Source organism: Microtus ochrogaster, unplaced genomic scaffold (genome assembly GCF_000317375.1).
Source record: "Microtus ochrogaster isolate Prairie Vole_2 unplaced genomic scaffold, MicOch1.0 UNK10, whole genome shotgun sequence".
NCBI classification, from domain to species: domain Eukaryota; kingdom Metazoa; phylum Chordata; class Mammalia; order Rodentia; family Cricetidae; genus Microtus; species Microtus ochrogaster.
In genome coordinates this window covers 7,464,318-7,488,486 of record NW_004949108.1, presented here as the reverse complement: position 1 = coordinate 7,488,486, position 24,169 = coordinate 7,464,318, and the positions used below count along the sequence as shown (strand labels likewise).

Here is a 24,169-nt window from a genome sequence, read left to right as displayed (position 1 = left end):
TCTTCAATTCCAAATTGAATTCCTAGATGTATCCTCCTGTCCATAATCTCTCTCAGTTTAAAGGGAGCTGCCTTCAAGCATCAGGTTCCCGTGGTGATCTACCTCCTTAGTTGGATCACTATCAGGTTCCTGTGTGATCCATATCTTTAGTTGGATTGCGGCAAAAGAATCAGCAAGTGTCACACCCTTGTTTTATCTTCCCCTGAAGCATTTTAATCTTCTGAGGGTTTTACCTGCCATTGCTGCCTGTGGATTTCTCAGAATTATCTCCTACCACTGGTGTGTGAATAACAATTGTTTAACCATCTAAAGCCCTGAATTTCTGTGATATTTTTCTACTCTATTTGGTTCCTATATATAATTTGGATAGTAGTTTGATACTATAATTTGTTATTTATAGTATTTGACCATAGAATCCTATAACATCCAACACATACTGCTAATTTTGATATTCCAGCCTCTGTAGACTTTAATATTCATTAATATCAATATGCTATGTAGATAAATGCTCTGTTATACTATATAAGTATATGACATATGATATACTATATAAATAAATGATATATAACTACACTATATGGACATGTGGTGTATGATAGACTGTGGATAAATGGTATATGATATGCTATATGGGTATATGGTATAAGATAAACTATATGGTATATGACATACTATGTGGATATATGCTATATAAGCTGCACCCCTAATGTAAATACAGTTTTACAGTGTCTGACTTGGCAACAAAACCACCCATGGCATTACTATTATCACCTGTTGTTTGTCAGAAACAGCAGTGCAAAAACTCATGGTCTTCCCTTGTCCAAATGGAATAAGAGACCTAAACCATGAATCACGTAGGACCCATGCTGGTGGGAGCCCTATCATCTTATGTCAGTACCACATAAGTCCCACATGCTCTTAACTGCTATGGCTGAGGTAGAAAAAATGGACAACCATGATCCATGCATGTTTTTCTTGCCTTCCTTCAAAATGGCACAAGTCATGTCTGGTCAGATCTCATTGACTAGAATATGGCTGATCCCAACTGCAAGGAAGCCAACAAGCCCAGCTGGTAGAAGGGATGCTGGTGTCTGCTGAGCATGCCATCCATCCGTCACACTAGGGGACAAGTCATCATCGTGGCAACACTCCAGGAGAGGCCATGGTGTCTCCCAGTGCACTGACAGTGAAGCTAGACACTCCATAGAGTTGGGCGTATTCTGAACATAGATCTGGGAAAATGTGCTGATGTCATTTCATCTCAACCCTTTCTCCTCCTCATATTCTGGTCACACATGCCTCTTTATGAGCCAAGTTCATGCTTTTAATCTTATTTTTTAAAACCTAAAAAACATATTATCAGTACCTGTTTTTCAGTAGCAAAACACTCAGTTGTTTACTTTAAAAGCTTTTTACAGTTATTACTGTGTGTATGTGGAGGTCAGAGGGCTACCTGTGGGGTTCAGCCCCCCCACCCCCCAGCTCTTTCCTTCCACTTTGTGAGTTCCAGGGATTGAATGCTGCCTTAACCACAAGCACTTTCACTCACTTGAGCCATCTTACCTGTCCTAGCTAGCTACCTTTTTTAATTTCACAAACTCTACATTATTTTAATAGCAGTTATTACTATAGAGGATAGCAAAAAATATTATCTGTGTATCATGTTAAAACTGTGTGTTGATGGACCTCAAAAGTAATTTTAGTAATGAAGATGTGTGACTACCAAGTACAGTAAAAAAGCTGTTATTTTTTACTTTGGTAAATTTATTTTTCCCTTTATTCCTATCCCCTTGATCATAGTAAAGTGTAAAGAAAATAAATGTCTAAATAAAGGTTTAGTGGTGAACTTCCAGTTCCTAACCAGACTCTGGAGTATCCCCTGGTGAACTTGTCCTTATAAAAAAAATGGAGGGGGCTGGAGAGATGGCTCAGTGGTTAAGAGCACTGACTGCTCTTCCAGAGGTCCTGAGTTCAATTCCCAGCAACCACATGGTGGTTTACAGCCATCTATAATGAGATCTGGCGCCCTCTTCTGGCATGCAGGCACGCATGGAAGAAATGCTGTACACATAATAAGTAAATAAATCTTTAAAAAAAAATGGAGAAACCATGAGTTAAGTCAAATGCACGGTGGGATAAAAACTCTCCCATCCTTTAGCATAGAACTGTTTGTTACAGCCCTAGATAGCTCAGAACAGTTACCTTAGGTTGTTTATTCACATTCAGCACAGTGCTATTTAGTTATTTTCAAATAGTTATTCTGAATCTGTTAAAGCAGGGAAAAGAACATGCCTTTTGTGATAATGCTGCAGTATGAGGATCAGTGTTTAAGCTGTTGATGGCAGTCAGGGCGACCGCCACACATTGTATGAGAGTGTGTAGTGCAGAGAGAGACAATGCTGGGTGATGCTGGGGACACCAGCTTACTGGACACTTAAGAAGCTGGGTTGCACATGGCTTCCGGAGCAGAGGGCTTTTCAGTCGACTGAAGTGGGAGCTGAAGAACCTGCTGGATCTAGATTGACTGCATGTGTCTGCTGTTGAAGTATGAGGAGAGATTTCTCTTGCCATAAAAAAGGAGCAAATACCCCAGTGAGGCACCAGTGACACCCAGGAGTTACAGACTCTGTATGTGACTGGAGACTGGAATATGAGTTGTCTTGAATTAGCCTGAGTTTCATGCTATGCAACTTGATGAGTTCATTTTAAAGGGGGTGGTATAAGAGTGTTACATGAGAAGTTGGAATATGAAAAGCTAGTGGGTAGGGAGGAGGGCCTTTGTTGGAGTAAAACTCAGGCTCATTTATTGAGCTCTTTCTGTAGGCTCTGAACTATAATGATTGTGTTATATACTGTGTTAATTGCTTAATACTGTATGTGTTAGATACCAGTGTTCATATCTTTTTTTTTAATTTATTTATTCATTAAGGATTTCTGCCTCCTCCCCGCCACTGCCTCCCATTTCCCTCCCCCTCCCCCGATCAAGTCCCTCTCCCTCATCAGCTTGAAGAGCAATCAGGGTTCCCTGACCTGTGGGAAGTCCAAGGACCGCCCACCTCCATCCAGGTTTAGTAAGTTGAGCATCCAAACTGCCTAGGCTCCCCCAAAGCCAGTAAGTGCAGTAGGATCAAAAACCCATTGCCATTGTTCTTGAGTTCTCAGTAGTCCTCATTGTCCGCTATGTAAGTCCGGTTTTATCCCATGCTTTTTCAGACCCAGGCCAGCTGGCCTTGGTGAATTCCCGAACGAACATCCCCATTGTCTCAGTGTGTGGGTGTACCCCTCGCGGTCCTGAGTTCCTTGCTCGTGCTCCCCCTCCTTCTGCTCCTGATTTGGACCTTGAGATTTCTGTCCGGTGCTCCAATGTGGGTCTCTGTCTCCTTTCATCGCCTGATGAAGGTTAATATCCAGTGTTCATATCTTGTTGATGAAGGAACTAGAGCTTAAAAGTCTTTGTGAAGTTGTCAGACAGCTGGGACTACATAGTACATCTTAGACATAAATTACCTGACTTTACTCCCTTCCGGTTACCTGTGCCTTCATCCCAGCGTTTGTCAGTGTCAGTGAAACCTTGGCTGTCAACAACCTGCCTGGACCTCCATGCTCAGGACCCTGCCATTTCTCCCACCTCCACACATAACTCCCTGCCTTTTCCTGTCCTCTGGCTAGTTTTCTATCAAGACTTCCCTCGACTGCACACCAGGTTGAAGACTGTTAGACAAGCGGCATATTCAGATAAATCTACAATTTCGTTTGTGAAGCAAAAAAAGCATAAATGAGTTGAAAGATGAGACTCACAGCACTGTTGTTCAGCCTTGATTTTGTCGCAGTGCTTAGCCAGTTGTGTGCTCTGGGACAGTGTCAGACCTAGGATGCAGAGAGGAGGCCAGAAGCAAGTTGTGTGGTCTGTGTCAGGACACACTCTCTGGATGGCATGTGGTGTGGATTCCAGGTTTCCGTTTTGTATTTTCTCTGAGACAGAGTCTTAGTGTGGAGGCCAGGTGGGTCGAGTTTTCAGTTCCCATGCTTCAGCCTCTTGATTGGGCTCTGTTCATGAACTGGATTCAAGTTTCATTCCTCTCTACTTTCCCCGACTTTGCGTGCTCAGGGTGGAGGAGGGAAGGTCTGCTGAGCAAGCATATATGGCATACTTGTAGTTTCTTGTATTACTTATAGTTTTGGTTTTGAGCCTCACCTTTAACGGCTGAGCCATCTCTCCAGCCCAGTGTCTTGTGTTTCTAAACCACAGAGAGGAGAGCCATACTGACTGAGAGGAAAGGCTAATGCCGCAGTTAATCCTGTCTAGTTAGGGCAGTGGTTCTCAGCCTTCCTCTGCTGCGGCCCTTTAATACAGTTCATGCTGTGTGACCCCAGCCATACAGTTATTTTGTTGCCACTACATAACTGCAATTTTGCTACTGTTATGAACTGTAATATAAATTACAGTGTAAATCTTAGACATAGAAGTTCGCCAGGGGTCGTGACCCACAGGTTGAGAACCACTTGAGTTGGAAGCGTGTGGATCTCATGCCATCAGCTTAGCAAAACCCAGGGGGAAGTGAGACTGCAGAATATGCTTTGAAGCTGCCTTACAGAGCAGAACTTTAGTGCAGTTCTGTGGAAATGGTGCTCGCCAAGGTGACTTTAATCAGCCCTTATGTAGAATTAAGACAATGTCAGCTGTCAACATTCAAACTAATCCTCTGAGATAGCCTGGAGTTTGGGTTGGGGAACATTGACTTTGTAGTGTAATCACTGGTGCCTGCGTTTTACTTTACTTCCGTCTTTCAGAAATGGATCACTGACTAATTTTAAGAAGTAATCTGGAAATTTAAGATGCTGTCAAATACAAAACACTAAATCCTTTTGAGGACCTAGAAAAATTGGGCTCGGGTGGTCAACCGGAGACAGTGTCGGAACTTGTCTGCAGGCACCTAGAGGTGCTCAGAGGAACTCCTCCTCCATCCCAGAAGGGGAAGCTTGGCTTTCTTTTATATTCTTGGAATGAGATGAATGCGATAGGAAACTATAAGCCCTGTATGCCTAGTGTGCAAGCTGCCTGCCGCATGTGGGGAACGAGAGAATGAGCACACACTGTTAGAGAGCCAGGAAAGCAGGCAGGAAAGCTACTCAGAACCTGCACACTTTGTCACTAGTACTTTGTCTTAGTAGTAGATATAGTATTAGGTGTAATATGTATTTGTACTATATATATAAATGGCCAGACATATTTTTCTGCAGATATTTTATAGACATGTTTATATGCACAGAAAATGTAGAATATATGGAAAAATTGGTTTTGTGTATAGATATAATTTAAGTTTTACTATAATTATGGTACAGATGATTTTCTGTCCTGATTCCTAAAATTTAATGTTTTGTGGAAGCACTGTAAAATTGCTCTCCTGGTTTCAGAGCTCTAGTTTTAATAACTGTACAGTATGCTGACCACTAATGCATTCTAACCTAGGTACTGTTATTCTTGTCAACTAGATTGCTTTTGAATTTTCCCTTTGGTAGTCTTATTCTAGTTAAAATCTTCATGACTCTGTGTCTGTGTCTCTCCCTCCGTCTTTCAACCCATCTCAGTTGCTTTAGGAGGTTAGTTTTTTTTTTTTTGAGACAAGATTTTAGTACTTAGCCCGTGATGACTTCAAACTTAAAATATTTCTGCCTCCACCTAGAAAGAGCTGAGTTGCTGACGTGCACCAGCTCACCCAGCAGACCATGGGTCTTAATTTTTTTACTTGACAGTGAGTAAATGCTCAGAGCTGGAAATTCTAACTATAAATGGCTCTGTGTCTTTGCCCTTCGGCCAAGAGTCAGTGTGATGTCTGGTTTCATCCTTTCCATTCTTAACCTTCTCTGACTGTTGTCATTGTTTACACTGTCTTTACCACTGAGGAGAAGAAATAGTCTGTCACCATTTTTGTTTCCTCCACAGGAGGAAAGAAAACCCAAGCCAAAATAAATCAGTGGAAGTGCTGACCACTGGTTAATTTATGTTAAAATTTAACTTTTCTTCTATCCCTCAATACCTACTGAATGTGCCAAATATAATACTGGCTTTTATTCCTGACTTTTTTTATTGCGTTTTTGAAGCTGTCTGTAGAAGCACGTGAAGAGATGACCAGAAAGGCCATTAAGACAGTCAGGCATTTCATAGAGAAACCAAGGAAAAGAAACTCAGAAGACGACCCCCAGGAAAGTCGCGAATCTCAGGTCACCTATGCAGATGCCTTGGCTCACCTGGAGACATCACTTGCCCACCTGGAAACCCTCAACCACAGCTTCATCCTCGGTCTGAAGAACAGTGAGCAGGTATGAAATACAAACCTGGGGATGACTGGGGTGGCGCCATGTCTGTTCTGTTTACCTCAAAGCCACATTCGTAGCTCTGTTAGCTCCTAGCTCCTGGAAGAGACACATGAAATAATCATTTTATAAGTGGAAAGACTTTATTTCTGCCATGGTTTTAAAGGTTTCAGTCTGTGGGCCTCTTTGCTGAAAGGCCTGTGGTAGCTGTGATGGAGCAAAACCACTCCGGTCATCATTAAGAAGGGGGACAGAGACAAAAGACAGGAGTCCCACTGTGCTCTTCAGCCCTACTGCCCTCTCGCTGGATCATGTCTCCTAAAAGGTCTCACCGCCGTGTCCTTAAATAAAGTCCTCTGTGGGATGTGAAGACCCAGCCGGAACAGTGTGCCGTTAGGACTGTAGAGTGAAAGGCAGTCCTTGAGTCTTCACTTTATGTTCCTATCACGTATGTATCCTTGTGCCTGGAGGTTGGCCCTCCCAGTCAGCCTTTCACTTCGTCCACAAGGACTCTTCTGTCTTCCTTGAGAAGATTACATTTAAGTGCAGCCACTGCAATATATCATAATAAACACTGGTATTCTATAATATCGTTGAAATTTTGCTAATGTTCAGATTTCATGTGGGGGTTTTAAAAAATGAAGTATTGTTCAGGGTTATTTGTTGCAGAATATTATTTTAAGGTGTGTTGCTTTTGTTTATGCTGCATTTGTTTAACTCTGGGAAGCTATGATTCTTTGCCTGTTTAAAGCACCTGATGGTCTAATAAAGTGCTCAATGGCCAATAGCAAGGCAGGAGAGAGGATAGGCAAGGATGGCAGGCAGAGAGAATAAATAGAAGGAGAAATCTGGAAGAGAAGAAAGAGCAGGTAGAACAAGAAGAGGAGGAATTCGGGGGCAGACACTGGACCAGCCGTGGAGTAAGAAAAAGAAAAGGCTCGAGGAAAAAGGTAGTCGGGACAATTTAAATGAAGGCTGGCAAGAAACAAGCCAAGCTACGGCCAGGTGGTCATAAGTAATAATAAGCCTCCATGTGTGTTTGCTTGGGAATTGGGTGTTGGGCCCCCCCAAAAGAGCAAACACAGTCAACAGTTATCAGGGAAACTACACAGACTGGAAAGCGGTGCTGTTGTCTAGTGGCCCTGTGCAATTATGTGTGACCACAGCAACGTGCTGGAAACCACAGCTGGGGCTGCCTTCCTCAGTTATTTCTTGTAATGTTGGTTTTTACAGATACATTTAAAGAGAAACAATACAGCATGGGGTGGAAAATGACTTCTAAGTCCTAATCTTAGCTCCTTTCCTGAGTAGCCATGTGTCTTTAGGCATGCTGTTTAGTGCCTTGGATCTTCAGTTACTTTTTGGATAAGACGGAACTAATAAAACGTACTTGTACGACTATTTTTGGAAATATTTAATTAAATACCATCTATATAGCACTTGGGATTATATAGTTGTTGTCCAAAACACCTGTAATGCTTCAGAGTTCAGTACAAACAGTGCAGTTCAGCTTCCCTACTGTCTGCGCCTGACACTGCAAATGGCCTGATTTTTATGTCATCCTTTGCTGGTGGCCTTGTCAGAGGAGCAGCAGGTAGCACTAGAATTTAGGAGTTTGGCCCACCGGGATGCAAAGTATTGATGGGTAGATCTTGGATAGGCAAGGCCCTGAGGGCTTTGGCTTCAGAATGTCTCTTGCTACTGCTGTGCCATTACGTTTGCCCCTGCCATTTTCCTCTGGTATCTGGCATGGTGTGACTGAGTCGGGGGTAAGGAAGGGAGATCCCCACTGTCTTTAATGAAGTGTGACTATCTCAAAGAAATATCCTGTTGCATGGAGCATTTTTACCAGTGGATTATTATGAAGATAATTTCCTCTTAAGCTGAACTGTTTAACTGAAGTAATGGTTTTATATAGTGTTGGTTTAAATAGAATTTTGATGATTAAGAGTTTCTAACAAACATAGTAAGGGATTGTGATGGAGGTTAGTTTAGTGCGATAATTAATATAGGTAGGGTATAGTGTTGCCCCACCCTGATAAAGCAGGAGCTGAAGAAGATAGAAAATGGGAACAAGGAATTGTCATGCAGCTAGGACTTATGAGTTTCTTTTGAGAGCCATATACACTGTGGTTTAGGTTAATGATTAGGGACAATCAAGTCCTAGGAGTTAGTTCAAGTTCTTCTGATATCGGGAGATGAGTTCATGGGTTTCAGTGTGCATCAAGCTAAAGCAAGCTTTAAATAATGGACTTGGAAAACAAAGAATTGGATGGTTAGTTAAGATAATTGGACTGGCCGGGCAATAGAAGGGCGTCATCAGGAAGCAGTGGATAAAGAAGTGATTAGGAAGTAATGAGAAGGGGGGCCTCAGGAAGTAGTGGAAGAAAGTCTTCAGAAAAGAGAAGAAGGAAAAAAATCAAGGTAGAAGAACAGAACAGATAACAAATGGACTAGAACAAGCAACCGAAAGAATAATAAAACAGAAGAGAAGCTTTTATCCCTCAGAAAAGAAATCTGTGTATTTTTTTCTTGCTGACTCAAAATCTGGTTTCCAGTCTCTCCAAACTGTGGAAGGCTGGACCTTGGCAGAATTCACAACACCCTTGTTCACAGGACCGTTCTGTCCCTTGATGTGCTATTGATGATAGGAATATATTTTGTTTGTGGACCTTCAAAATATACTTTGTGTATGTAACACATTTAACTTATTAAAATTTCAGTGCTGATTGCTTTTTTTTCCCTCAGGAAATACTACAGAAATACAGTTACCACTACGATCTATCCCGCTCAGAAAAAGGGAAACTTCATGAGCAAGCTGTAGCTATGTGTTTAGACGGCCAGCCTCTAAAGATGATTCAGCAGCTGCTAGAAGTGGCCATTGGTCCTATCAACATCTCACCCAAGGATGTAGTGCATAGTGCAATCACAAAAATAATTTCTGCATTGAGGTAAGCTATAAAATAACAATTACAGAAGACCTCAGGTTGCATTTCACCAATAGTAATACCCACCCCATAATCATTATGGAGCTAAACCCTCCTCATGCATTTAGAAGTATATCATATTTTCAAATGTTTTACAAACCTGAGTGATTACTTCTAGCTTATTCAAATTCTTAATGGAGAACCGTGAATATGTCCTCCCTAGTAAACATGCCATGAAGTCAATTCCTGGTTGGACTCCTTCACTGCTGCACATTATCGAGAGGCAAGAGAAAGGTCAAATGTCATGTAAAGTGGGTAGCCAAGAGCCAGATTGCCCCGTCGCTTCAGTGTGGCTACTCATCTCCTTCGTTTTCTAATTGCCCTTCTTGGAGACAGTGAGAAATGGTGTCCAAGTGGTTCTTTTGATGAACTCAAGTCACAACTGATCCCGGGAAGAAGTTAGGCACTGGCTGTGTCTGGGCATCGTTTACCTGCCGTGAGTGGTGTAAGCTGTTCCCACACAGGCCCGTTAGTGCCCAGCAAACAAGAAGACTGGGAAGGAGAAAAGTGAAGCTAAAGGGAATAATGAGGCGTCATGCGCTGTTTGTGAATAATGTAATTAGGCTAAGAGATTTAGTTGTATTTAATTTATTCTCCTTTTAAGCATTCTTTGTAATTCTGTATTGCTCTTGAGGAACTTTTTGATTAAATGCATGTCAGTTTTCTGAAGCTAAACTGAAATCAAATGAGCCTTTATCAGTTTAATTACCCCAGCCTCATCCAGTTTTCACATTAGTGCTCTGAGCTACCTAGTAATTTTATGCAGAGGAGACGGAATGCGGCAGCACTTCACTTTAGAAATAACAAATTCCACATTAATAACGCTTTGTTCTATTAGTCTGTTGTGATTTCTCTGCTGTTACTTAGAAGAACCACTCATTGCCAAATGATAACAGATATTTATTTGCCATGTTTTGTACCTTTTAGTTTATAATTATAGTTTCTTAACCAGATAAAGCTTATAAAATAAACATTTAGAAAAATGAACGCCTTTATGGCGTTTCTGCTCCTAGAGACTTGGTTTGAATCTCGTCTGTTTGATCAGATTGCTTCTAATAGCAGTGCACTGAAGACATTTGACCAATGTGAGTTTAAAACTTTCAGTGTTGGAAGGCTCAGGATCATGGAGAGATCAAATTCTGCACTCTCAGGGCCAAGGACACTGTTGGGGGAGGCCCCTGCATGTACCTCAATTAAGTTTAGTGGGCGTAAACACAAAATGACAAAGACCTGGAAGTAACTAAGTCCTGCAGGTGGTTTAAATCCAAAAGTATTCTGGAAATAAATACATAAAATTTCTTTTTCCTCCTTTGTACTTTGAGAATTTGTGAGAGTTCTAGTCAGTGTGTAAATACTGTTCCATTTTGTTTTCTTTAACTTCTTTTTATTTATTCCTTGTGTCTTTAACAGTATGCCTCCCAATCCTACCCATCACCCCCAAAATAAAAGAAAATAAAATTTAAGAGAGAGAAAAAAAGAGAATCTCACCATAGAAACCCATCTGTAATCTGTTGGAACATGGGGTGGGAGTAGAGATGTGGGGGAAGGGTCAGTCCTGTGGACCCAGGGCTTGAAGTCCAGGAAGAGTCCCAGTGAAGGCCTGGTGTTGATGGTGCAGCAGAGACCAGGGAAGTCAAACCAAAACAATGATTTTTTGCAAAGAATGCCTGCATGTAAAAATGTGTGGATAAAGGGGTCTACTGCATAAATATTGTTTTGTAAAAGCCCCAAGCTAGTGGATTTAAAATATTAATATATTTAATGTTTAAAATGCTTTAATGTTCAGTTGCTTTTGAATGACAAAGCAGGGTAAATTGTTCTGGTAGAAATGTGCTCATGGAGTAAATCTTGAGGGCCTTAAGGGAAGCCAACTTTTCCATCCTCGACACTTCCCTCCGGCACAGAGCGGTGAGGGAGCGCCACACCACACCATAATCCACCTGGCTTCACCTGAGTGTGCCAATACGAAGTGTAATTGTGAGGATTCGATTGATTGACCCCTTCTGACTCAATTATTCTCTTTCTCATCACAGTGGCAGTAGTGCTGAACAATTTGGGCCACGTGACCCCCTCCAGGTTCTGGAAGGTGTTGTTGGGGCAGTCCATACCAGTGTGGACAATGGGTAAGATCAGGACTGCTTGTCCACCTCCACTGAGCAGCTTTCCTCATGCTTTAGTTACTTTACTATTGCCGTGAAGAGACACCATGATCATGACAACTTTTAAAGTGAGCATTTTACTGCATACAGTTTCAGAGATGGTTATGTAGTTCATAACCATCATGGCTAGGAGCATGGCAGCAGGCAGGTGAACAGGCGGTGCTGAAGCAGCTGCTAGGAGTTAGGGGGTGAGAGTGAGCTAGGATGGGCATGGCTTGTGACATAGGTCATCAGGAAGGCCACACTTCCTAATCCTTCTCAAAACAGTTCCACCAACTGGGGGACCAGTAATTCAAATATATGAGCCAATGGAGGGCATTTTCATTTGAACCACTACATTTTACTCCTGGCTCCCATAAGCTTGTAGCCATATCATATTGCAAAAATGCGTTTAGTCCAACTTTAAAAGTATCCATTGCTTTCCACAATTTGAACACATTTCAATGTCAAAATTCTCTTCTGAGACTCAAGGCAATCTGTTACCTACAACCTCCTGTAAATTCACAAAGCAGATTCCCTGCTTGCAACATGCAATGGCATGAGAATGTTCATTAATTACCATTTCAAAATTGAGGAAAGGGCTCAGAGTGTGGAAATATTGGAATATTCATGGTCTGGTTTGTCTGCTGTGCAGATACAGCTGAACTTTTTACCTGCTTTCTCCCTTCTATCTATAATAACTACCTTTTCCATATTTTAGGAGTAGTCATGTCCTTTTATTTTATTTATTATTTTTCTTTTTTCATTCATGGACCAAAGTAGTACCAAAACCCAGCAGGGTAAGCTCCAACCACCATGTCCCATGTCAAAAGGATTAGGTGGCTCTTTAGATCTTCCCTTCATTCCAGGATTGTTGACTGCAACACATTTGTCTCTCTTGGGCTGGATCCAATCCTTGTATGCAGCTCTTACTTACAGATCTCTCATGGCTCTGACATCTACAGCATCTTGAAGATGTTGAAAATCCAGGCTTCACCTTCACAGCCTCACAAAATAGCATCTCTGGGCATCCATGTAGGGACTCCCCTGGCACATACCTGGACTCAGTGGCCTTCCTTAACTGTGATAGAAGATTCCAGAACCCCTCTACTCCTGTATCTTTCAGGACTTTAAAGGCAGAAGCAGGGCACTGATGCTTGGGGTGGAGCCTGATCCCTCCTTGAATTACATTTGCATAAGTTTTGATTTGTTGATATAATTCTTGTTGAATAAGCTTGCCCTTGCTTGAGGAGAGGATTCCTTAGGCATTTTGCTTTTACAATGTGGGTGTTTGACCGGATAGAGTCTTGCCCTGAAGGTGCCTTTTATTCCACTAAACTTTCGGCTTTTCATTATATTTTTTTGTCTCTTTGAAAATAAGACTTGGTTCCAACATTACATTTCTTGGTTCCCTTTTCCTTCTTGAGCTATACATTTGATATTTCTTTTGCCCTACTTATTCTCTTTCATTATAGATCTACATAAGGGTGATCATGAACAGCTACATGATACATTCGATAAATCTCTTCTGCCAGTATTAGTCCAAAAACTTCAGTTTTAGTCTCAGGAAGATTATTAGGACAAGACCAAAAGTCAGCCGCATTCTTGGTCAAAATATTACTGTTGCTTATATTGTTCCCCTCCAAAATGTCTTGAACTGAGTGTCACTACTTACATTGTTCTTTGCACTTCTGTCTTTCAAGTTCCTACTAGGGTGGTCCATTAAGCTCTACTTAAAGTACTCAATCACTTTTCTAGTTCAAAGTCCCAGTGTCTTGCATTTGGCTCCAAAACAACAGCATAGTCAGGCCTATTAAAGTAATATTCCAGTCCCTGGTACCAATTTCTGTCTTAGTTACTCTTCTATAACTGTGAAGAGACACCATGACAAAATCAACTTATAAAAGAAAGCATGTACTTGGGGGCTTGATTACAGTTTCAGAGGTTGAGTCCATGACCATTGTGGTAGGGAGTAGTGAAGGAGGCAGTCAGGCCTGGTATTAAAGCTGTAACTTTGAACTTATCTACAATCAGGAGGTAGAACAGGAGTGAGGTGGTCCTCAGAGCCCACCCCCAGTGTCACCCCTTCTCCAGCAAAGCCACCCCTCCTAATGCTTCCCAAACAGCTCTACCAATTTGAGACCAAGTATTCAAACATGAGCCTGGGAGGAAATACTCATTCAACCCACAACAACCACTTAACAAGTGTGCAAGTCCGTGGAGATTCCAATAGTCTTTGTTCAGTAGTGTAGGTGGAGACTGCTTGTTCATTTCCTGACCAACTTGACACAAATAATCACACAGAAACTGTATTAGTTACAATACTGCTTGGACAATAGCTTAGGCTTCTTATTAACTAACTCTTACATTTTAAATTAATTCATTCCTACTATTTTATATTTTACCAGTAAGATTCCTGGGCAACTGTCTCCTTCAGCAGCTACATGGTATCTCCTTGACTCATCCTTCTTTTCTCTTCTATTTCTGCTTCGAATTCCCCCCTTGTTCTGTTCTGCTGTCATAGGCCCAAGCAGCTTTTTTATTCATTAGCCAATAAAACAACACTTATGCAGAAGGACCCCCCACACCACAGTAGTCTTTGTTCCAGCTGATACCCACATCTGTCCTGCCTGGCCTCTCCTCAGCTAGCAGATTTTCTATTAAAAATAATAGCAAAGAGGGATTTAGGAAGCTTCCTCACTGAGAAATAAAATGCCTTTCTGTCTAATTATTGTTTAAGTACACATATGTTTCATATAGTTTCAATAAAGATATATGGGCACTTATGTATTCTACTCTGTTGGCTTATAACCCTTCTCACTTATCTTTGTGAATTTAATTCTTAGGATGGTTAGTCTAGCTACATATGTTATTGCTGCATTCAGGAATTGATATAAAAGTTCACCACTTGCCAGGGGCAATAGAACCAAGCTCTGCTTGACTCTAAAGTCCAGGGTTAGTATGTAAATGCTGTGACAGTATGCCTTTATGAGCTTGATTTTGCCCCAGGCTTGATAGGATATAAGATAAGCTGTGTCAATGAATATGAGAAAGTATTGCAAGCAGGACCCTCTGTTTTCTCTGCCCCTTACCTTGTATAGTTTTCTAAACCTCCTTTGCTTGTGGATTTTCAAGTAAAGATACTTGAAAATAGCTGTAGTGATGCCCAATTCAGATCTTTTATTTGAGGAGGTATATGTTTATTCTCTACTGTGTCTCCTGCACTACTAAGTCATACAAAGTTATAGATGGTATAGGAGTAACTTCTAAGCCCAGGGATCTAACAGTTTTGCAGAGAAGACAAGCTTACACATAACCCTGGTAACTACTGTAGACTGGGAAGTACCATGCTGGACACAGAATGGAGGACAAGAGAGGGCTGAGTTGGAAATGCCCAACAGGGGCCCAGTCTCTGAGTGTCTGAATGGAGTCTGTTGGGAGGAGAGGGTGATGGTATTCTAGCTGAGACTCTGCTTGGACAGGGCAGATGCATCAGGTGGGAAAGCAGGTACACTGAGCCACCTTCTCGGTATTGCACACACTGGTGCCGTTTCAGTGCCAGCACCCAGGGAAGGAACCCTTGTCAGCAGCCAGCTTCTCTCAAGTGGGGTTGGCTCTGGGTTCTGGGCTGTCAAGATGATGTGTAGACCAAGACTGCATTTTGTTTCCCAGCTGTCCCGACCTGAATAATCACACAGAATCTTTATTAATTACAACACTACTTGGCCGATGGCTCAGGCATATTTCTAGCTAGCTCTTACGTCTTAAATTAACTTGTTTCTATTATTCTATGTATCACCACGAAGCTGTGGTCTACTGGTAAGGTTCCAACACCTTTCTCCTTCATCAGCTACATGATGTCTGCCCAACTCTGCCTTCTTTCTCCCCTGTCTCTACTTGGATTTCCTGCCTTGCTATATTCTGCCCTGTCATAGATCAAAACAGTGTCTTTATTAACCAATGGTAATAAAAAAAATATTCATAGCATGCAGAGGGGAATCCCACATCATCAAGGCTCTCTCTGCTACTGCATAAGGCCTCTGCAAGTAAATTCTAAAATCTTGTCTACCTGAGGTCATCTTGCAGTTAAAGACAATGTTTTTCCCCATGAACTTCTAGCTAGATACACTGAAGAATGTACCTGGGGACTTCGGAATACAGGCTATTTATTTTTTAAAGCTCCAAAAAGACTTTAGGGAGTAGAGAAGCAGAACAAGATCATCCTTTGCATTCCAGAGACAGACTAACAAAAGATTTTTGGGAAAAGCTTCAGTGGATTTGTTTGTCTTTAAAAAAAAGCAAGAGAAGAAAGATAATATTATAACTTCTATTTCTAGCAAGTATTCTTGAATTGCAGGTACTATTTGCTTGGTTTTCCATTCCCCAGCTACCTGTCCAAGTCCCTGCTCATCCATGTCATCAGTCAGCACACACATTTACATGTGTATGCTCTTTGTGATGTATTTTTACACAGAGAATGCAGAGAAGATTAAGAATTAGAGTATGTGTGAGGTTACTACCAAGTGTTTGGTTGTGTGGCTGTTATTTTTCAGGTGTTCTGTTTTCTTGAGATAGGTTTATATGTGTCTCAGGCTGGCCACAACCTCTCTATTACCCAGGGATGACCTTTAACTTCTGTTCTTTCTGCCTGTACTTCCCAAGTGCTAGGATTATAGGTATGTTCCACCATGCCTGTGTGGCTGTGTAACACAAGTGATAAAAACCCAGAGACAGATATTGGGGTTCAATACAAAGATCAGAAAAGCAAAGCAGCCAACCACTAGAGTGATTTTACCTCTGTCAAGGCTCAGACAAACAAAAGGGCAATCATGCCTCTGCAAATCCTCAGATTGAGCCTGAGTTGAGACCCGTCTCCTCCCGTTTTATGTTCCTCTCTAGTGCTAGGATTAAAGGCATGTTTCACCACCACCCAACCTCTATGGCTAACTAGTGTGGCTGCTGGGATTAAACGTGTGTGCCATGACTGCCTGGCCTGTGTGGCTGACTAGTGTGGCTGTTTCGCATTCTGGTCTTCCGGCAAGCTAGCTTGCTTTCTTTCTTTCTTTCTTTCTTTCTTTCTTTCTTTCTTTCTTTCTTTCTCTCTTTCTATTTATTTTTTCCTGGAAATTCTTCGTCTCTTTTTTAAATTTATTTATTTATTTATTAAAGATTTCTGTCTCTTCCCCGCCACCGCCTCCCATTTCCGTCCCCCTCCCCGTGGGAGCCTAGGCAGTTTGGAAGCTTTATTTATTAAAATACAAATGACATATCACTATATGACTATCTTCAGTACATAGTCCATTCTACACCGGCATAAATTCTTGCTTATCCTAGAACAAGTGTCAGTTGCTTCCTGACTACAACATGCCTGTTCTGGGCACCTCTCTCTCCTGTGCTGGTTTTAAATCCTATGAACACACAGCACTCAGGCAATAGTAACAGAACCTTAACCATCTCACCAGACATGGCTATCTATACTAGCATGACAAAATTTTTTGATAGAATCAACTGAAAGGAGAAAGGGTTACTTTATCTCATGGTTTGAGAAGCAGTCTTAGCATAGAGAGAACACATTGGTGAGAACAACTTGGAACTGAGGCACCCAAATGTGAGCCTGCTTGCTCACATCTGGGCAGATCAAAAAGCAGAGATCAGGTAGGAAGCAGAACCAGATTATACATCAAGGCCAGTCCATATCACCTTTCTCCACTGGGACTCTGCCCCCTAAATGTTCTCCAACCTCCCAAACTGGTGCCACTAGCTGGAGGCTAATGTTCCAAAGCGTGAGCCTGTGGGGACAATGCACAGCATTGTGTTCATTCCTCCTCTATACATCAGGGGGTTAGTCTCCCAAGGGTTTTAAATCATGCTCTAGACTTTTGCTAACATCTGAAGGAATAGCACATATAGCAGATAGGAAAGAGTAATGAATAAATCAGTTAGAGGTTCGTGCCTCTTTCATTTACATTATGATAGTATCTGCTCTCCCCTATTTTGATACATATCTGTAAGGTCATCTTTTGAGATTATATTCTAAATTTCTAGTTTATGTGAAATATTAGATTATTACATAGCTTACAGAATAAGTTTTTTTTGGAAATATGCAACAGCTGGAATGATGAATGATTCAGTGGGTAAAAGTGCTTGACTCCAAGACTGACATATGTGTTCTATCCCTAGAACCCATGTGCTGGAAGAGAGACTGACAAATGGTGCTCTGACTTCCACATGCATATCTTAGCATGTAGGTACTACCTTCCCCGTCCTATAAACAGACCCTCATAAGACAGATAAATGTAATAAAAAATCCACCCAGTGATGAAAATAATTTTCTAAAATAGTGTATTAAACCTAGAATTAACAAAATGCTGTTAACATCTAGTTTAAGAAAATACACTTCTAATGAACAGCTTCATTCTATGGCAAGACCTTGAGAAGATGTGGTCCAGTCACTCTGAACAGCCACGTGGCGTATATTTTCCCCACCCTATAAATGAAGTTATGAAACTGGAGGGGTTAGAGGACCTGTTTGAGATCAGCCAGTGAGGATGTGCTATGTATCACCTGATCTCAAAGCCATCTCAGAGTATAGTTGGCTTCTCAGTTCTTTGTCTAGGGATGAGGCCCCATTTAACCCCTCTCCCTCCCAGTTGCATGTTAGCTTATGTATGGATATTGTCATTGTCCAGGACTTATTTGGGCAGCCACATTGTTACAGTATCCTGGTTATAGCTTTTCTGTCACTTCTGGGAGACCCAGCCTCACAACAGACTTCCTATTCCAATGTCTCTTAGAATCCTTCACTCCCTGCTTCTTGATGTTTCCTGAGCCTTAAGTACAGGAGTTATGCTGTAGGTGTATCCATTTGGGCTGCCTATGTCAGTTATTCTCTGTATTCTGACCAGCTCTTGTTTTCTGTGAAGATCTCCATCTGCTACAGAGGGAAGCCTCTTTGATGTAGAGTGAGAGCTACATTTATCTTTGTATGTAAAAAGAAGTGTTGGCAGAGGTTTCTGTCCCACCCGGTCCCGTAGCCATTCAGTCCCAAAGAAACACACAGAGGCCTACATTAATTATAATCTGGTTTGTCTATTAGCTTAGGCTTCTCATTAACTAACTCTTACATCTTAAATTAACCCATAATTCTTATCTGTTTTAGCCATGTGGCTTGGTACGTTTTATCAATGAGGCATTCTTATCTTGCTTCCTCTGCATCTGGGTGACAACTGAAAACTGAGCCTTTCTTCTCAGAATTCTCCTATTCTGGTCACCCCACCTATACTTTGTGCCTGATTACTGGCCAATTAGTGTTTTATTAAGGCAGCACAAGTGACAAAATTTACAGGATACAAGACCATTGTCCCATAGCAGAGAAGTATGTAGTTAGGAAATACACAGTGTAATAAGGTGTTGTTTGACTAGTTCATACATGTGTAAGTATATTTTGATTTCTGTTACACACATATAAAACTACCTTACCCCTTTGACCTGCCCTCCTCTCTACAAATCATTTCCCCAGAATCATGTCTTTTGTTGATAAGTTTAACCAGGACTATCTTTGTGATCATGGATTTGGAACTAAGCCCTTGGATCCTGGTAGAGTCATAAGTGGGTAAATAAAAGAAAATGTCTTCTCCTCATGCAGAATCCATCAGTAGTCAGTAGTTCATCAGGCAAGGTTAGGGCCCAATGAGCCTCTCCCTGATCCATGATTTATTGTTGTCAGACTCTTTGTAAGCAGCCATAGTTACTGTGAGATCATGATAGGTTGGTTGAGTCATTCCCAGAAGATAGCACTTCAGCCCTTTTCCCTGTCTTTGACTCTTCCTTTCTTTCCTACCTCTCCTTGTTGATATACTGTGAGCCTTCAAGGGGATTGTATAAATATCTTAATTAGGGCCATGCACTAAATTATCACTTATTCTCACTCAGCACCTTGAGTAGCCATGCTATTCAAAGTTATCTGAGGGGAGGAAACCTCAATAAAGAAAATGCCTTTGTAGTTTGGGCTCTAGGCAGGCCTGTAGGACATTTTCTTAATTAATGATTTATGTGGAAGGGCCTAGCCCATGTGGACTGGTGGACCTAGGTTCCATAAGAAAGCAGACTGAGCAAGCCATGGAGATCAAGCCAGTAAGCAGCACCCCTCCATGGCCTCTGCATCAGCTCCTGCCTCCAGGTTCTTGACCTGTTTTAGTTCCTGTCCTAATTTCCTCCAGTGATCTACTATAATGTGGAAATGTAAGCCAAATAAACCCTTTCCTCCCTAAGTTGCTTTTGGGCATGGTGTTTCATCAAAGCAATAGTAACCCTAACTAAGCTATTTTATGAAAGATTATTTCTTTTATATTCTAAAAATCTTGTCTTGATTCGATAGCTCTTCTGTTGACATCCCCTTCCATTCTTGCACAAATGTCTTTTCATGCTACAGAAGCAATAGAGAAGAGTGGATGAGCACTCCACCCCACCCTGGAGTGTCAGTCCTCAGATAAGCACTCAGCATGCTTGTGCTGCTGCTGCTGCTGCTGCTGTTGCTCTTTCTTGTTAGTAGAGTAGTTGTTAAGTAGATGACCCCTTATTTGTTGAGCCACAGCTGATCATGTGACTGTGTGTCTTTGTTAGTCGATTGTTTTTAAATAAGGTGCCAGATGGGCTCTTTACAGTGTGGTAGAAGTAATTGCCTGTTTCTTTGTTTATTGTTGTTGCTTTATAGTGAAACTATAGAGCTTTTCCTTTTAGCTATTTAATAACTTTTACTAATCATTCTTATAATAAAGTAAATGTGTTTTGAAATGATTTTCTCCTTTTATTATTATTCTCATTAAGCCTTCTTTCCTTCACCAGAGACTACAAAAACTAGAATCATTTGCCTTCTTCTTCTGGATCTCTACATTTTTGACATCATGCTTTTTATCTCTACTTATTTTTTCCCCCCCCCCCCATCTCACATATTTATCTTGACAAGTTTCCAACTCACAGGAAAATGTTAAGGATTGAAAATACCTGTTTCCTTTTACCATTGTTTGGTCAAGCGTGCACATGCACATGTATGTGTGCGCATGTGTTTCTCTAGAAGAATGGCTGTGAGTTTTAAAAACTATCTTTAGACTATCTGACCCATGGCTTTGACATTGCTTTATAAAAGTCCTTTTCTTTCCATGTGGTCATTGTGACGCCTGTGTTCAGCTGGATGTGCGGTGATGCTTGTTCAAGACATGGTGCCTTTGGAACAGTGTTTGAATTTTAGAAATGAGTTCCTATAATTTGATTATGTATTTGAAACATCAATTAAAAATTAGAATAAGTCTCTCTAAAATATCAGATGTTATTAACTGAACAATAAACTTAGGAATAAAAGAGTCCAACACAACTGTTTGGAAAGTGTTAGGATCATCTTTCTGTATCTCATCAGTAACTGAAGTTTCTGCTGTAGTATGAGGTAATATGTCTCAAATGACTTAGTTGCAAGATACAGTAATTGACAAGGCAAGGAAGGAGTAGCTCAAGGCAGTAAGGTAGACCCACTGCAGGCCATATGACCTTGGGGGATCATTTCCTTGCATGTACTTTGCAGTGAGGCCAGTACACATGAAAAGGGTAGTTGTGATAGTCACTGCTCACAGTAAACCTCCATAAATAATCCTCCATATTGTTGCATTCACCGTAGTAAGATAGATTATTGTTTCTCTGACTTCCACAGTTCTCTGACTTTGGAGCTTATCCTACTCACCTTGACACTTGGGTATGAGGGTTAAAACACCAGCTTCAGGTTGCACAAAACTAGTTGGATTTGTTGGTAGAAATGAACTTCATACAACTTTCTACCTGCTTTTTACGAGGGCGGTGGTGCGGAGTACTTTCTCTGTGCTATGGACTGTGCAAGGTGCTTTGCATATGTTGTCTTGGTTACATGGATTCTAACAGATGCTTTCCCAAGACCTGTAACTATAGAGGGAGCATGACAGTCATGGTTGTTGTTTATACTTAGAAAATGATGGCGCTGAGAACAAGTCTAAAATGATCTTGTTGATACAGGTCTACAGACAGGAAGTATTCAGGGAATACCTGTGCATTCTCTTTCTTGTATAAATATTTTTCAGTTTCTGTGTATGTCTACATACACATAAAATTATGTCTTTTCTTGTGTGTACAATGTGCATACATGTGTGTGTGCACATTCACATAGATGTATGTCTTCACTTGTGTGTACAGGTATACATACATATATGTGTGTTTATATACACATAGGTGTACATGTCTTCAGCTGTGTACAGGTGTGTATGCATGTATGTGTGTACATATACATGACTATATATGTTTCCACTCATGTATGGGTTTTCATGCATGTAGCTGTGTGTGTGTACATACACAGATTTAAGTGTGTCTTCACTTGTGTGTACAGATGTGAATGCCTGTGTGTACACATGTGTGTAAATGGAGATAAGCAGTTCTTTTCAGGTGCCTTCCTCAATTCCTGTCCTCCTTATTGTTTTTAAGTTTTATTAGTTGTGTGTATATGTATGTGCCTGATTGTCTATGTATAATATTTGTACTATGTGTATGCAGTGACTAGAAAAGCTACAAGGGCATCCTCCTGGAAGCTGCCTGGTGTTGGTGCTGAAAACCAAGCTCAGATCCTCTGCAAGACCAGCTAGTGCTCTTAACCACCAAGCTTCCTCGCCAGCCCTTCCACCAAAGTCTGTGTGCCTGCCTCCAGGCCTGCCTTTTCCACATGGTCTCTGAGGATTGAAATCAGTTCCTCATGTGTGTTGGCAAGCACTTTACTTACTGAGCTATCTCCCACCCCTAGTTTTTCTCATTTCTAACAAGTACTGAGAAGAAAGGGTAGCTATTGGTAAAATTAGCAGATGATTCATAAATTTAGAAATGTTTAAGCCAATTCTTTACATTTTATAATTTCCTTTTTTTTTAATTCTATTTTTAATGTAAGTTGCCATAAGACAGCATTTGTCAGTATATGTATGTGCCTGATTGTCTGTGCATAATATTTGTACAGTATGCTGTGGTAGATGCTGAGAGACATGTTCAATGGCAATACAGAACCTAAATTTTGGAGAGTTTTTTTTTTGTTTTTAAATATATTATTTTGGTCTTGTTAGAGTAGGAATTGGCATAATGTTTGACCTTGTCTGCAGTTCAATTTAGGAGATTTATGCGAAGAACTTTGTAAGGATGTGATTGTACAAACACTGCATAATGCAGGGCCTTGGGGAAGGGAGTCTGCCATGGGTAACACTCAGCAGCTATCCCTGACATCAGCAAGTGAGTGAGTTCACTGACATGGCCCTTTCTGGGTTACAGGAAAACAGATCCTAGGTTGGGAGGAAAGGTGTGCAGAACATCCCCTTTACTTCATCCTTTTGGACCATGCAGCCGTATAGTAGCTAAGCATTCACATTCTGTTTCTAGATAATACTAAGTGATTACGTACCCACATGCGTAAATTGTGGTCAAAGTGAGAAGTGTTGGAGAAACACAGGCAGTGGGGTCAAACCACCAAACATGACAGATCCTGGGGACGTTTTACCACCTCCCCGAAGCTACATCTGTCCTGGCAAATGTAATTGGTGATGTCTTGTTTACACAGCTGTTGCCAACTAGTAATCAAGTATATAAAATTACTAGCCTGGGACCTGACACTGTTAGTACAAGCAGACAAGCTTTCCAACTTGTTAAATTTTCAAAGAAATAAACTAAGAGCGCAGTAGTTAGTGGTTACGTCTTGTCAGCTTTATGAAGCTCAGTTTTCAGTTTAATAGGCTACTGTTTAAGAATTCCATTTATTTTACATAGTTTTTAGGTCTTCCAGTATGGTTTGCTGTATGTCACTTAAAACGTTTTATTTTGTTTTGTTTTTTGTTTTTGTTTTTTTTCTCATTAGAAAACAAAGTCAGTGGTGGCATTTGATTATAGGAAGGACACAAAAGCCTCAGGAGTTTCTCTTCCCATCTTGTCTTGATCTGCAGGGAGGAGCTGGTATCTGCTGAGGGCCTGCTGCAGTGGCTACGGCCTTTCTGTGCTGACGACACCTGCCCTGTGAGGCCTCGAATCCAGGCGCTCCAGATCTTGGGGCAGTCTTTCCATTTGAGTGAGGAAGACAGCAAGCTTCTGGTGTTCTTCCGAACAGAAGCCATTCTCAGAGCCGCATGGCCTCAGAGACAGGTAAGCCGCATCTATGTTCACATCTTTCCTCAACCAGCTTCAGTTGCTAATAGTAACCATTTTGGTAATGCAGACTTCCATTAGGTTCAGTGTGCTGGCTGCAGACTGGTACCAACTGCTTAGTGATAGATTCTGGGTAATAAAGTCTATTCTGATTTTCATACATGGCTGAACATGACTGTGCTTACTAAACACATGTCCGTCATGTCCACATGTCCATCTTCGGGACTGTTGATGATGTTGGTTAAATGGACTTCGACTTTTTCCAGGAGAAATGCCTGGAAAGGCAGGTGGCTTTCCTGTGACCTTTTGACATGACCTTCCTTCTCCTGTACCACTGTGGGCTAGGAAGACAAATGTCTTCGTTCCTCAGACCTTTGGAGGCTCGCACAGGCCTCCACTCTGGAACTTCTCTGATCACTGCAAACTTTACTGAACTTTGAATTCTCAAAAGTTAAAACTCCTTTAGTTATCTTTTCTTTCTCTATTTTTCCTTTCTCTTTCTTCCTTTTTATTTTTTTTTAAATATTAATTTATTTATTTATT

At 41.2% G+C, this 24,169-nt stretch overlaps 1 protein-coding gene across 3 annotated transcripts in view; it reads left to right on the top strand.

The window, feature by feature from the left end:
- Nbas (neuroblastoma amplified sequence) overlaps nucleotides 1-24,169 on the top strand; it is a 313,151-nt gene that overhangs the window by 254,649 nt on the left and 34,333 nt on the right. For all 3 annotated transcript variants that reach the window (XM_026788959.1, XM_013353527.1, XM_005366539.3), the window contains exons 45-48: nucleotides 6,103-6,321; nucleotides 9,064-9,266; nucleotides 11,336-11,425; nucleotides 23,428-23,623. In XM_026788959.1, the coding sequence (XP_026644760.1) occupies nucleotides 6,103-6,321; nucleotides 9,064-9,266; nucleotides 11,336-11,425; nucleotides 23,428-23,623 (708 nt within the window). The remainder of the gene's footprint in view (nucleotides 1-6,102; nucleotides 6,322-9,063; nucleotides 9,267-11,335; nucleotides 11,426-23,427; nucleotides 23,624-24,169) is intronic.